Raw genomic sequence first — 14,842 nt, forward strand, 5'->3', positions numbered from 1 at the left:
TTTTTGAGGGGGGGGTGTAGAAATGACTGAAAGATTAATAGGCTCTGTTTTGAGTTTTGTTCAAAAAAGAATGACTTCATATAGGGAAAAATATATATCACATGTGCAGGACACCTTAAACTAGTTTTTTAATTAAGCAGCAAGGCAGAACAAAATCGGGGCTGTATCAAGACACAGGGACTAAACCCCAATTCAACCAGACCCAGAACTGATCCGGAATTAAAACAGGACTACAAGAGTTCAAAATCAGGACTACTGAGGACTTAACCAAGACAGAACCAGAATCAGAACTAGATGATAGTAGCACTAAAAATCATCATAGACCTGCACTACACTTATTTTTTTAATTCTACCAAAGTCCACTATTTAGATTGAGAAAAGTTTATATAATTATTTAGCCTTGTTGTGCAAACAAGCCTGCATAACTTAATAAATATAGAATTTGAAAAATAGCAAACCTAAAAAGAAACACTAGGTACGAGATACATGAGGACCTATGATACAGTGATACTTTTGGTAAACAACCATTTGAGTAACATGTGTGTCTCACCTGCTCTTGTTCCACCTCTGTTCTGTCCTCATTCTCCATCTCCCTCTCTGTTCCTCTCTCTCCCTCTTTGTGCTGACAATCATCAAATATACAGTTGAAACCACATATTTATGTACTCTTCAGATCAAAACACAAACACTTTTTTAATTGTAAGATCAAATCAGACTAAATGTTTATTTTTTTAGATTGATAAATATAAAAAACATATTTGTTAACTTTAAGAGTAAAGAGAGAAACTATCTGTATTTCTTAATTGCAAATGGCACCAAATTGTATTCAAAACTGAGCCACACTTATGGAGCTCCACAGTTCTTTTCCTGGTGTTTTGGTTGACATCTCTTGATTTTCCCATGTCACAGAAACAGGCTTTGTGTTTTGCCTTATATGCATCCACAGCTGTGCCACCAATTTACTCACATGGACTCTACTAACCTATCAGAAGCTTCTTCAGCTCAGAATGGAATCCTCTGGAGTTTTCTTATTAATTAACAATAAACGTAGTGTATATGTACTCCTAAATTTAATGAAAGTGATAAAAAATAGAAGCTCTGTCTCTCTTTATTCTGACATTTAACAAATTCAAAATATATTTCAATATTTATCTAAAACAAAAGTTTACTCTAAATTGATCTTGTACAGTAAAAATGTTTTATGTTTTCTCCCTAAAGTGTATGTAAATATCTGGTTACAAATGTGAATATCCTGCTGTGTACTGAAATCCCTCTTGTTTTGCATAGAAATATACTGAACAACATACAAAGCATAATATATAAAATAACATTTACCTGAGTTTTTTCTTTGAAAGAACCCTCTAATGTCCATTCTTATATTTCAGTGCATTACTGAAACCGATTTAGTCGGGGAGGGTAAGAACTGAAAATATGAAATAAACACATGTAAGCTAAGACTCTCTAAAAAATAGCATTTGTTCGGCTTTTCATTTCGCCATTTGTTGATTCACTTGAAGAGCAAGTAACGTAATATTGGTCAAGTGATCAGTTTGATATCAATCTTTCGTGATGCACCATCATATTTACATTATTTGTACGGTATGAATGATTTTCTTTGGTATCTGGTCAAACTTAAGCTCTCCTTAGTATGGTTGGCTGGCTCCGTCTCTCCAACAGCGCACTCACTGCTGGCAGCAGCTGCCCCGCCCCCTCGCTCAGTCGCTTAGTGCCTGAGCTCGGATCATACCAATATCAGGGGGGATTCACGCACAGTCGTAAATTCCCACAGTGTGCACTATGTGCTTCGAATATTGTGTGTACTTTTTGTTTTATACAGTTGTCAGCCAGACATCTAACTATGAAAAAATTACACTCCAAAAGACCCCGGGCTTCTGACAAAACAACCCGGGCTTAAGCCCAGTAAGCCACCCCCACGCTCCGCCCCTGCTCCAAAGAGCCACAGAAGTAAAAGCTCATGATAATAATTGAAACAATCTTTGAAAAAATGACTGTGAATTTACTCTATTGCTGTCATAGCCCCTGTAGGAGTTCAGAGTTAAGAGGTCAAGAGTTAATGTTTCCATTGTAACACCTCCAGATTTGACAGAGAAACACTCATTTTTAACACTCGATTTTAACTACTATCATTTTACACCTCAGAGTTACATTAAAATAATGTGACTCTACTTAGAGTAAAATCAACTCTACTTTTGCAAGAAGACTATTAACACCAAAACATTTAACACTTTTGAATTTGCTGTGTAGCTGTAGCAGTAAACAGTGTGTTAAGTGGATGCGTTGTACAGGGAGATGGCCACAGGCAGGAAAGATTTCCTGTGTCGTTCAGTGGTGCTTTTCAGTAATCTCAGTCTCTCACTGAACGAGCTCCTGTGACTGACCAGCATGTCATGGAGTGGGTGGGAGGTGTTATCCAACATTGTCTTTATCTTGGACAACATCCTCCTCTCCGACACCACCTTGAGGGAGTCCAGCTCCATCCCCACAACATTGCTGGCCTTACAGATCAGTTTATTAAGTCTGTTGGCATCTGCGACTCTCAGCCTGCTCCCCCAGCATGCAACAGCATAGAGGATCGCACTGGCCACAACAGACTTGTAGAAAATCCTGAGCATTTTCTGGCAGATGTTGAAGGACCTCAAAAAAAAGAGACGACTCTGGCCCTTCCTGTAAAGTGCTGTGGTGTTTTTAGCCCAGTCCAGTTTATTGTCAATGTGTACTCCAAGGTATTTATAGTCCTCCACAATGTCAACACTGACCCCCTGGATTGAAACAGGGGTCAAGTGTTTCCTGGTCTTCCTGAAGTCCACGATCAGTTCCTTGGTCTTTGCCACGTTGAGCTGCAGATGATTCTGCTCACACCACGTGACAAAGGAGTCGACCACAGCCCGGTACTCTGTTTCATCATCCCTGCTGATGCATCCAACCACCGCAGAGTCATCAGAAAACTTCTGAAGACGGCAGGTCTCTGTGCAGGGACTGAAGTCTGTGGTGTAGAGGGTGAAGAGGAAGGGGGAGAGGACAGTCCACTGTGGTGCCACTATGCTGTTGATTACCTTGTCAGACACACACTGTGGGAGACGTACATATTGTGGTCTTCCTGTCAGGTAATCAACAATCCAGGACACCAGAGAAGCATCCACCTGCATCGCTGCTAACTTATCACTTATCACACACACACACACACACACACACACACACACACACACACACACTCTTTGTTTGTATGTAGACGTCCGTCGTATGTTATGACCCTATGCATATTCATGTAACCACAATAAAAGGAGTGCTATGGGGAACCTGGCTGGGAGTCTGACGGAGGTCAAGTGGTGGAACGACACTTGGCTCCAGGCAGGTCTCCCTCATGCATGAGTAACAAGAAGAACTTTGCCTACTTCGTGTCTTGCTTGCTGTGTAATTATATTGTCTTCAACGTTCCAGCGAATAGGTTCAAGCTACAAACCTATCATTAATTGGTCCTTTGAGAGCCGGAGCCCTGGAGTCGACATTCACCAAGGGGAGAAGAGACACGCTGAAAGACTGACGTCAGCCAGGAAGTTCCTGTAGTAAAGTCCTGAGACGTGACAGTTTGTCATCAGGCCAGTGGATGAGCTGTCTGTTTTCTCTCCTTGATGAATGGCGATCGGCGGGATCCGAGGCTATACTACACGCTAAGCAACACCGAGTAAGTTTAGAGTCCAACTCTATAACTGTACGTCTTCGCCGCTCAGTGGGGCGTTGTCCGTGGCCGCTTAGTGGGGATAAATTCGCAGTCTTAGTGGGGCGATGTACAAAGCCGCTCAGTGGGGTTTTTTTGTACAGAAGCATTAAGTCGCAGAGTTGCGCAGTTCGAACTTTTTTGGTTCGCCGTCTTAGTGGGGAGAAATGTAGACCGCTTTGTGGGGTCCGCCGCTTTGTGGGGTATTGAGAAGTTCCGCGGGGTCCAGATTGTGCTGGACAATAGCCCTTTTTTGTGTTGTTGTTGTTGTTGTGTGAGTGTGTAAGGAGCAGAACACGTGGTCTGTGACGTCAGCAGCTGTTGTTGTTATCATGAATTCCTAAGCAACCAAGAGTGTGTCAGAGGGTGACAGACGTTTATGCTGGACTTTGCTCCTGGCAGCACAAAGTATTTAAATAAAAATAAAAGAGAGCGACGGCTCCATGGCTGCGCGGGTTTCACGCAGACCTGAGCCGTGCGGTTAATCGCAGGCTTATAAATGGAAGAGATTCAAATGTTAGAAGTTTTCAGAAAACACATCAGCCTTGAAGAGCGTGTGGAGAAGGCCAGCCCACATCAGCAGCACTTAAGATATGCTCTGGTGAATGGCTTTCCCCCACCCCTTGCTGACACAAAATGTTTATTCTTTAGCTTGTTCGACAACAGCATGTGCTCCAGACCATAGATTTAATTGAGGTGGATAGTTGTTAAAAGTAATCTGCATTAAGCTTAGGGTTGCTCAAATTCAGTACAATGACATATGAGATGAAGTAAAATAGGCAAATATTTAAACTAATGAAGTGCATAGAGGCACTTGACCTGTGTGAAAGACTGTCGTCTTAATATGAGCCATTGTTGAGATATAGAGCACACCTGTGAAAACAACTGTTACGGATTCAAATATTGGGGATGGATACAAGAGGAAAAGCCAAAAGAAAAACACTGGTCCGGCCGGGTTAAGTCAAACAATGATTTTAATGGTCACACGCGTGGGAGATGGACACTGTACGCAGACAGCCTCAGATCTCAAAATGGTGGAGCATTGATCAAACTCTTATAGCCTCTAGTGGCCCCCACCTAATTATAAAAGCCTAAACATTCACATTCTTTCTCTCACACAGCGCCTAAGCTACGGCCTTGGCTCCCTGTTTATCTGCTCCTGCTGAGATGGGGCAGAAAACTGCAGTATGTTCTGTTCTCTTCTAATCAGACAAATAAGGCGATGACTTTCTGCGAACAGTATTTCTTATAACTCAGCAGTATAATGCATCATAAAACAATATCATTCATTCACAATAAATCAGCAGTCTAATGCAATGCAAATCAGTTTAACAAATGCAATAGTTTTCACCTTCTTCTAATTCAGGAGAATAATGCAAACTAAAACTACATAATAATTCACAATCTTTAATTAGGGGTCTAACATGGCATACAATAATATTATAATCCCACACTCCCCCTGTTGAGCTCTTTAGAATAAAGAGCTCACCTACACCCTGCAATCCAGTGTGGCCGGGTTCATTTCTTCTTACCGCTCAGGTCCTTTGTCCCCCTGTTGGGTGAACCATATGTGAGATGGCCTCTGTGTTTGCGCAGTTCAGATGCAAGAAAAACTATTATTACAACAGTAGCAGGTACAGATGACACTCCCCAGTTCTGCCACAGCTTTATTTTGGTGCTACCTTATACCCTCCAGACGTATTCAGACTAGAACCCCTGTCCGAGGAGCTTTTAGCCTCTATTTTATTGCTGCAGCTACCAGTGTCGTCCAGTTGGGTGATCATCTGCTCGTCTTTCTTCAACCTCAGGGGTTAGACAACCCTTCAGTCGTTGCACAGATCAGGGGATTATTCTGCCCCGATTTCAAACAACGATCTGTGTATCCTCCGGTCCTGTGTATCCTCCAGAAAAAGGAACAGGAAGGTGTCCCCCTTTTGACCAAGAGCCTCTCGAACCTCGCTGGTCAGGTGTTCCTGGATTTCCGCCAACCCCTTCATGGTTATTGCTGTGTTTATGGGATCCATCCTTTTGAGGTGACTAATCGGAGCCCAAGCGCCATGACACTTGAACTTCAACTTCATGTTGACCCTTGAAAGTTTGCCTCAGCTGGTTCATGGTGTGCAGCTCTCTCAGGACCAAACTGGAGTCACTGCCAAGCTGTCGCTCTCCAACCTCAACATTTCTGTCTTCTTTGACGGCTACACCGCACAGATCCTCTTAGAAGGTACAGAAGATAAAGTTTAATTCATGTAACGTAAACTGTAAACTGTGCTGTTATTTATTCTTCTGTGTTTGTCCAGTTTGAATATTGATGCTGATCTGACTCATTCTGTCCTGATCCTGTGCAGGACCTGCTGGTTCATCTGTGGAGGGTCTGTGTGGAAACTCCAGCAGGTCTCTGAGTGACCTGAGGCTCTCTGAGTACAGCTCCACCAGGTAAGACCTCATCACAAGCTCAGAGTCCCTCTGACTGCTGCTGCTGCTGATGTTGCAGATATTCTGTTTGTATGAATGAGCCTGAACTTTGTTGTTTGTCGCCCCCTAGCTGTGAGATGCAGTACAGTGAGCCTGCTGACACCACGATCGACTGCACCAGTGTGACTGAACGGTGAGCAGACTGATCCACAAGGCAGGAAACATCTGTGTTGTACCTTGATCTCTGTGGTACATCACATGTGACTGCAGCACAGATAGAAGATAAACACATCTGATTACAGATTATCATTTTATTATCTTCAACTTCTTCTTCTGTCTGTGGTACAGCTGTAATCTCCTGAAGGAGGCGCCCTTCTCCTCCTGTAACAGTGACATTGACCCAGAGCCCTACATAACCGCCTGCACCAACACTTTGTGTAAATATCCTGCAGTGGATGGACTCAACTGTCAGTTTCTGAAGGCCTACGCCAGAGCCTGCAGTCTACACAACCACGCTCAGGATGGCTGGACATCAAAGACCGGCTGCTGTAAGACCTTAATAAGACATTAATAAGCTCTCCTTCGTTAAAGACCTGAACTGTGGATTTTTAGAGCTCCCACGTTTTCAGGATAATACATCAGTGTGTTCCTCTGTAGCCTCTGAGGCCTTCTGTCAGGACAGGACCTGCAGCGATCACGAGTTCTGTGGTGAGAAGACGGTCGGTGGTGACACTCGCTGCTTTTGTCGGGCCATTTTTGCCTCCAAGTACCAAGAAATCAACTCTTTGGGTACGACAGTTGTGACGTCACCATGACAACAGGGCTGAATAATGGAGGAAAGCTTCTAATTGTGATTTTTCTGACTGATATTGTGACGTTCAGGTGATGCAACGGTCTGCATGCAGGACTCTGCTTCAGTCACTCTGGTCGGTTGTCTCCTGGAGGACAAACACATCAATTACTCTGCTTTACAGCTCAACTACCCGACCTGCAGGGGTCAGGTGGACGAGCTCACCCACATGGTGACCTTCAGCTTCAACAGCAGCAACAGATGTGGGACGGTGGTCACGGTGGGTTTCATCTCCTGCTGTTTAAGCTTTGATCTCTGTGAATTCTAAAATTTTTGGTCATCTGAAGTTTATACCAGTCAGTCAACATCTTAAAGAGTATCAGATGTTAAAGATGAAACAATGAAGAACTTGCTTAGTATCTGATTATGTGTTTCTGCAGACCAACAACAGCTACGTCATCTATAAGAACACCATCAGGAGCCAGAATTACTCTTTTGACGTCATCACTCGCAACCAGTGTTGGTCAAGTTACTTGAAAAAAGTAATCAGTAACTAATTACTGATTACTCCCCCCAAAAAGTAATCCCGTTACTTTACTGATTACTTATTTTCAAAAGTAATTAATTACTTAGTTACTTAGTTACTTAGTTACTTTTTAAAAACACGATTTACAACCTGAATAGGTGATAAAGCGATAGATCTTTCAGCCCAATTCTACTTTTTCTACATAATCCATCATACAAAATGTAATCAAATGGAAAAGGCTCTTTTTTTTAACTTGTTTTATCAGTTTTAATCTTTTAACTTTATGCATCAAGAAAAAATATAATTATATGCAACATTCTCTGACTTGAATAAATTAGTTTAACATTTAAACCTATTTTCTGCACATTCCAGCACATAAAATAAAATATTTTTTGTGTTTACACTCAGTCTTTCAAATAGATGCAAGTAAAACACAGCAGAAAATAAATAAAGTCAAAGACTCAGCGGTCCTTTTGCTCTATTTTCACCTGTAAAGCAGGACTGGGGGTAGGCGGAGGTTTACCCTGGTGCAGGTGTGCTGCGGTCAGTTGAAGAATCCGCGAGTTTCTCTGTGAGTTTCCCATTACGTCGTTGCGCACTCGGTGCTTGCTTGGAAGTTTAGGGGTTTTTTTCGCTGTAAAAAGTTTTCTTCCCACGCCCAACGGACGCTAATGTTTTTGTCACTTTTTATGGAATCAAACTCAAAGTAAGGTCAGTACTTCCACACTTTAAACGCTGCACGCTCATACTCTCTCCCACAATCGATATATTATCCATTGTCGATCTGCACACAGCTGTTGTCACCAACGGCGCACTTGCTTACGTCACTGTCATGAGACATTCTCGCAAAAAAATCACGGTTTTAGTAACGCAGTAACGCAGCGTTCCTACGGGAAAGTAACGGTAATCTAATTACCGATTTTGCAATAGTAATCCCTTACTTTACTCGTTACTTGAAAAAGTAATCAGATTACAGTAACGCGTTACAAGTAACGCGTTACTGCCCATCTCTGCTCGCAACAACCAAGTCCAGATCGACTTCTCCTGTGTTCACAGTCAGCCGAACATCAACACTGCAACCTTCAGAATCAGAGACTGGTTTGTAGTGGCTGCTAGGTATTGTTTGAATATTTGTTAAAATGTGGGCATTGTTAACAGTGCAAATGTGTGCATTCTGCAGCTCCGTTGCACAGAAGATCTCATGTGGAGCTTGGAATTACACTCTGATTATCAAGGCCTACACCGACGCTGGGCGGACACAAGTTGTGCAGCTGAACAGTCAAGTGAGACTGAACCAGAGGATCTGGGTAGAGCTGGAGACTAATGGGCTGGATGGAAGCATGGTCACTGTGGTGAGCGACTCCTGCTGGGCAACCAACCAGGCATCACCTACCAGCAGTCCAAGACATGATCTGATCATTAACGGTGAGAGATACTCAGAGTCACTCATAAGTTCACTTTGATCACCTTTATCAGCTCCTCAATAACGTGTATGTATTTTCGTGGTTATGAAAAGCTGTGCGAACCCTGCTGACCTGACAGTGGCAGTGGAGGAAAACGGACTGGGAACCTCCACCTTGTTTTCGTTCAACATGTTCCGGTTCACTGGGGGTTCTGGTGAAGTCTACCTGCACTGCAAACTCCACCTGTGTCCCAAAGAGGAGACCAGCTGCATACCGGTAGGCCTCGCTGTCAAACACTCATAGCAAGCTTTACCTATTCATCCCACCTGTTACAGGAGGGCTTGATTTTTTATGCACAAACCTAACCATCTATTCATTGTTCCAAAGCACACCATTAACATATATGGTCATATATAATCATTTTGGTGCTTTAAGTAAAGCAGGTGCATGTGTTACGTTCTAACTAAACACCTGTTTATTACTAGATTATATTGTTCTGTACATTTTTATCCTCATTTAACTACACTCACAGCATAACACTGAAAACATGAAGTGAATTCAGTTGTATTTTGTTTGAACATCCAGAATTGTAATGCAGCAGCTCGCAGACGCAGATCTGTTGGATCCAAATACGAAGGTGAAGCCTCCATCGGCATGTCCTGGACTCATTAGGTAACTTCAGGTGAAGACTTATCAAAGTGTCTGAAATGTAACATTCCAACTTCCCCCTTAGTGTGTTTGTTGGGCAGCTTAGATAATGTCACCTCAGAAAACAATTTAGCCCATATGGTTTTCACTGCCCTATGCATAGCCAAGAAAACTGTCCTCATGAACTGGAAAAATAAAAACAATCTTAATTCTAACCAATATAGAAATTATCTATTAGATTACATTAGTTTTGATACAGCCTCGGCCACCACATCAGATCAATTGCTCTGGGCTCCTTTGATCGGCTCCATCACCTAGTGGGGGTGGGGGGTCATAGTTTGGTCCCGCCTTCAATGTTGTGATTGGTGTGGGGGCAGGGACAGGCTTAGGGCGTCGGGGGGTTCCCCGGAGGCATCTTCCTTGGGGGGCTCAACCCGGGGTAGCGGTCATGTCCGGTTGGGGGCCTTTTTCTGACCATTTCCTCGTGGCTGCGTGCAGCGGGGCTAGGGGAGGGTCTGTGGTGATGGACGTGGGTTACTGACCTGGTAGCCTGTCTGCCCCTGGGTGGGTCCGGGATGGGCGTGAGGGTCTGGGGGCGCTCCATCTCTGGGCCGGGGCCCTGGCTGGGCCTCGGGGCCTTGGGTCCTGGTTTGTGTGTTGCCGGGGTTGTGGGCGGGTGGGTGCATGGGAGCCCATCCCTGGCGCAGGGTGCCGCCGGCGTGTCGAGTCGCCTGTGGGGCTCTTCAACCGGTGGGGGAGATTGTTACACCTTGCAGGAGCTTTCTTCCCCTCAGGAACTCTCTGCAGGAGGGGGAGATACAGGAGAGGTGGAGGAAGATCTCAGCCTGGGCATCTATTGTCTCATGTAGTCTGGAAGACGAGTGGATGGTGGGGTGGGTGCAGTTTTCTCTGTGGTGGGGTTGGGTGGACTGTCCCGGGCTCTGTGGGGCCGGGGGGCGCTGCTGCGCTGGGCCCCGGTCTGGATGGGCCTGGGCCCCCCTTTCCCTGGCGGGTCGCGGAGTGTGGGAGTGCCTACTGGGGTCAGCGGGGGAGCTGGCCCCAGGGAGGGGTCACCTGCCCCTCCCTTCCTTCCCTCCCCATCTCCAGCTGCCTCCCTCCTCCTGCTCCACCACAACCACCCACACATGCAGGGCCTTGGAGTAGGGGTATGTCACCAGGATGCAGAGGAGGCTACCCCCCCCCTCTGTCCCCTTCTGGCTGCCTCTGCCTCAATTTTATCCCACAACTTAGACATTCACATTACTCACACCCTCATTACACATACATATAGGATCTTGGGGGTGGGCACGATACACGGAGTCCAAGTTACCATCAGGGTGTACGCCTCACCCCTGGCGTCGTTGCCCACCTCTCAATTTTAAATACATGTAGACATTGAGGGCTAGCAGGAGGGACTATGCGCTTACCTGCTGCTCTCTGGCAGGTAGCTCTATGCCCTCCTGGGTTTTAATTGCACCTTAGAACACACATGCATCAACACTACAATGAGCGGGTGGAGGGAGGTTTGGAGTCTTCTCTCACCCCCATTCTCTGCGGCCTACTGGAGCGGGGGGGCTAGGAGGAGTGGGCCGTCCGACTGCGGTCTGGGGCCTCCCTGCTGCTGCGGAGTCGGGGCGGTCTGCCTCTCCCCACCGCAGGGAAAAGGGTAACACCACCTGGGTCTGGGTGCAGTTCCCCCCTCCAGGGGCAAGGGTACCTAGACCCGGTTAGTAGAGTACGCTTGGGGAGTGTGATTGTGTGTACAGCGTCTCTTTATGTCTGTCTCCACGTCGGTTGAGTGTGAAGTACATATGAGAGCATGAGGGTGGGAATGGATGTTTGTGTCTGTGTGTGCCTGTATGTCTGTGTCTATATGTCAGGTTGGGTATCAGACGCCACCTCTCTGGGGACATCTCGGGCCCTCCAAGGTTTGGAGGCCTATCTCCACCCACCACCACTTCCCCTGCCGGTGGCGGACTCCCTCAGGTATCGGTGCGTTGGTGGTTCTTTGTATCTGGGGGTGGGCGTCCGGGTACACACCGGCTCACTCCTTGGCGGCCGCTTATTGGGGCTCGCTCGGGCCACTTTGGAGGTGGGGTGCCCCCGGCCTCTCGGCCTGGGGCTCGGTCACTCAGGCACAGCTGGCTGCCGGCGGAGCTCACGGGCGCGTCACTGCAACTCCCCCTGGCTTCTGCTCCGCGGCTGCTGAATGAGCTCTCATCTGGGACTCTCCTTAGCTCTTACTGGGACAGTGGCGCGGCTGCCCCTCTGTGGGTCTTCCTTGGTCTCTTGTGTTCTGGGGGCCTCTGGATGTCTGGAGTTTTGATCTCCTCCATACCTGCTTGATACCATAGAGGACAGGGCTGTGGCTCCCCACACTCTCTAGCAGATCATTACATGGAGAAACCTTTGGAATGCAAGCATGCTGATCCACACAGGTATGCACACAGGTGTACACACGGGTATTCACAGACGCGGACTACAGCTTTCTTGGTTGCTGCCTCAAAGCACACTGTGCGCTGTCTATCTTGCGTGCTGCACAATATCGTTTATTATTTAGTAACTATTGATATCTATGACTAGCTAGTTTATTGTGATGGTGCTTTTTTTTATTTTTTTTATTATTATTATTATGTTGCTCTTTGTTGTTTGCTGTCTCCCCTGTTTTTTTTGTTTTTCTTTCTCTCCATACAGGTGACCCAGGAGTTTTTTTTTTTTGTTTTTTTTTCTCTCTTCCCCCCCTTCTCACCGTCTCTTCTCCCCTTTGGTTTTCTTTCTTCCTCTCCCCCTCTTTCTTTCATTCTTTCCCCCTGTCCTATTAAAAAAAAAAAAAAAGGATGACAAAGGATGAACTGAAGCTCCGCCATCACGTGATGTCACATGCTGCTGTTTCTGATGTCACTTCCAAAAAAAAAAAAAAAAAAAAAAAAAAAAGGTAACTTCAGGTGACAAATCTAATGAGTGGTGTAAGAAGTAAGATTGGCTGCGAACAGAATCACGAGAGGGCAAGAGTGGTTTCCATGCTGACTACGACTGAATGACCAGTTGCCGACCAAATGCTGAACATTGTTTTTGAGGACAGTGTTCAGCAGACACACAGAGAAACACTACTTCACTCCATCTTCTTTATTCAATTTTATTTATATAGTGCCAATTCACACCAAAAGTTGCTTTGAGGCACTATATATTGTAGAGGCCCTACAATTATCTTTATTGTTGTACTTTCTGCCAAAAAAAAATAAAGAATGTGGCAACAACCAGCCTGAGTTTGATTCTTGTTTTCTGGCTCAAACACCATTCAGGTAGAAATCCAGTAATTATCCAGCTGACGATTTCTCCTTTTACGCAACCTAATGGAGTCAAAAGCATACAGTGTATCACGGTCCTGGGTGATTTGACCAAATGTTTTTAAGTTTTTGGACTTTCGTTTTATTTATGTAAATATTCTATTTGACTCTTGGTTTACTTGTTTATGTGGTTTCCTGCATTTTCCTTGTGCCTTGATTTTAGCTACCCTTTCATTGGCTCACCCTTCAATTTAGTTTACCTGTGTCTCGTTATCCCCGGCTTTCTCCACTTCCCCTTCTCCGTGTACATATAGTGCTGTATTGGACTTTGAAGTCTGTTCATCTCATCTCTGTGTTTCTGCAAGCTTTACGTTTCAGTTGTTTATAGCTTCCCCCCCTTGAGCACACAGTTTTTGATGAAAACAGAGAGGTGTGACCATCAGTGTTGGTCAAGTTACTTGAAAAAAGTAATCAGTAACTAATTACTGATTACTCCCCCCAAAAAGTAATCCCGTTACTTTACTGATTACTTATTTTCAAAAGTAATTAATTACTTAGTTACTTAGTTACTTTTTAAAAACACGATTTACAACCTGAAGAGGTGATAAAGCTTTCAGCCCAATTCTACTTTTTCTGCATAATCCATCATACAAAATGTAATCAAATGGAAAAGTCTCTTTTTTTTTTAACTTGTTTTATCAGTTTTAATCTTTTAACTTTATGCATCAAGCAAAAATTTAATTATATGCAATGTTCTCTGACTGGAAGAAATTTGTTTAACATTTAAACCTATTTTCTGCACATTCCAGCACATAAAATAAAATATTTTTTGTGTTTACACTCACTCTTTCAAATAGATGCAAGTAAAACACAGCAGAAAATAAATAAAGTCAAAGACTCAGCGGTCCTGTTGCTCTATTTTCACCTGTAAAGCAGGACTGGGGGTAGGCGGAGGTTTACCCTGGTGCAGGTGAGCCGCAGCGGTCAGTTGAAGAATCCGCGAGTTTCTCTGTGAGTTTCCCATTACGTCGTTGCGCACTCGGTGCTTGCTTGGAAGTTTAGGGGTTTTTTTCGCTGTAAAAAGTTTTCTTCCCACGCACAATGGACACTAATGTTTTTGTCACTTTTTATGGAATCAAACACAAAATAAGGTCAGTACTTCCAAGCTTTAAACGCTGCACGCTCATACTCTCTCCCACAATCGATATATGATCCATTGTTGATCTGCACACAGCTGTTGTCACTAGCGGCGCACTCGCTTACGTCACTGTCGTGAGACATTCTCGCAAAAAAATCACGGTTTTAGTAACGCAGTAACGCAGCGTTCCTACGGGAAAGTAACGGTAATCTAATTACCGATTTTGCAATAGTAATCCCTTACTTTACTCGTTACTTGAAAAAAGTAATCAGATTACAGTAACGCGTTATAAGTAGCGCGTTACTGCCCATCTCTGGTGACCATAGCAAACAGGAAACTAATGTTGTAGGAGATGAGGCAAGCACTGAATTATTTTAAATCTTGGCAGAATTTAGAAGTTGACCGCACATGTACACAATACTATGCACCCCAGATTATTTCAGAGCATTAAAAACAAAACAAAAACTAAGCTTTATGCAAAAAGACTACAAGAATTTCAGAATTTTTTGGGATGAGTTTTTGGGTTCACTTTCTCACAAGAAGAACGCCGGTGAGATTTGATCCAGGAGTTTAAATCTGTACCATGACCGCTTTCGTGCATTTTTCAGGATGTCAGTGGGGCAGTTTGAGGTTTGGTTAGCAGAGTTGGGAAGACATCTGTGGAGGCAGAGAAGTAATTTTAGGGAACTGACTGACAGGGAACAGGAGCAGCTTCTAGCTGTGTATCTGAGGTAAAATAAAGGCCTGAATACTTGCAGATGATTTTGAGCTTCTAGAAATAAATTGAACACATCATTTTTGAAGTGAGAAATGTATTTGGTGACTCAAAGTCCTCCTAGAAGCAAGTCCTTCCACTCAGTTTCTTAAAAGCCTCCTGACACTTTAAACATTAGAAAAAT

At 44.4% G+C, this 14,842-nt stretch overlaps 1 protein-coding gene across 1 annotated transcript; it reads left to right on the top strand.

The window, feature by feature from the left end:
• Positions 1-5,815: 5,815 nt before the first annotated feature.
• Positions 5,816-9,173, top strand: LOC309698642 (alpha-tectorin-like; the record flags this gene model as incomplete). The annotated part of the gene is made up of 9 exons (XM_082521224.1): positions 5,816-5,960; positions 6,085-6,172; positions 6,282-6,344; positions 6,500-6,699; positions 6,809-6,940; positions 7,034-7,221; positions 7,382-7,464; positions 8,648-8,892; positions 9,010-9,173. 9 exons carry the CDS (start codon positions 5,816-5,818, stop codon positions 9,171-9,173), a joined length of 1,308 nt encoding a protein of 435 aa, XP_082377350.1.
• Between the last annotated feature and the right edge of the window lie 5,669 nt (positions 9,174-14,842).

Source organism: Aulonocara stuartgranti (genome assembly GCF_965226115.1).
Source record: "Aulonocara stuartgranti genome assembly, chromosome: 3".
NCBI lineage: Eukaryota > Metazoa > Chordata > Actinopteri > Cichliformes > Cichlidae > Aulonocara > Aulonocara stuartgranti.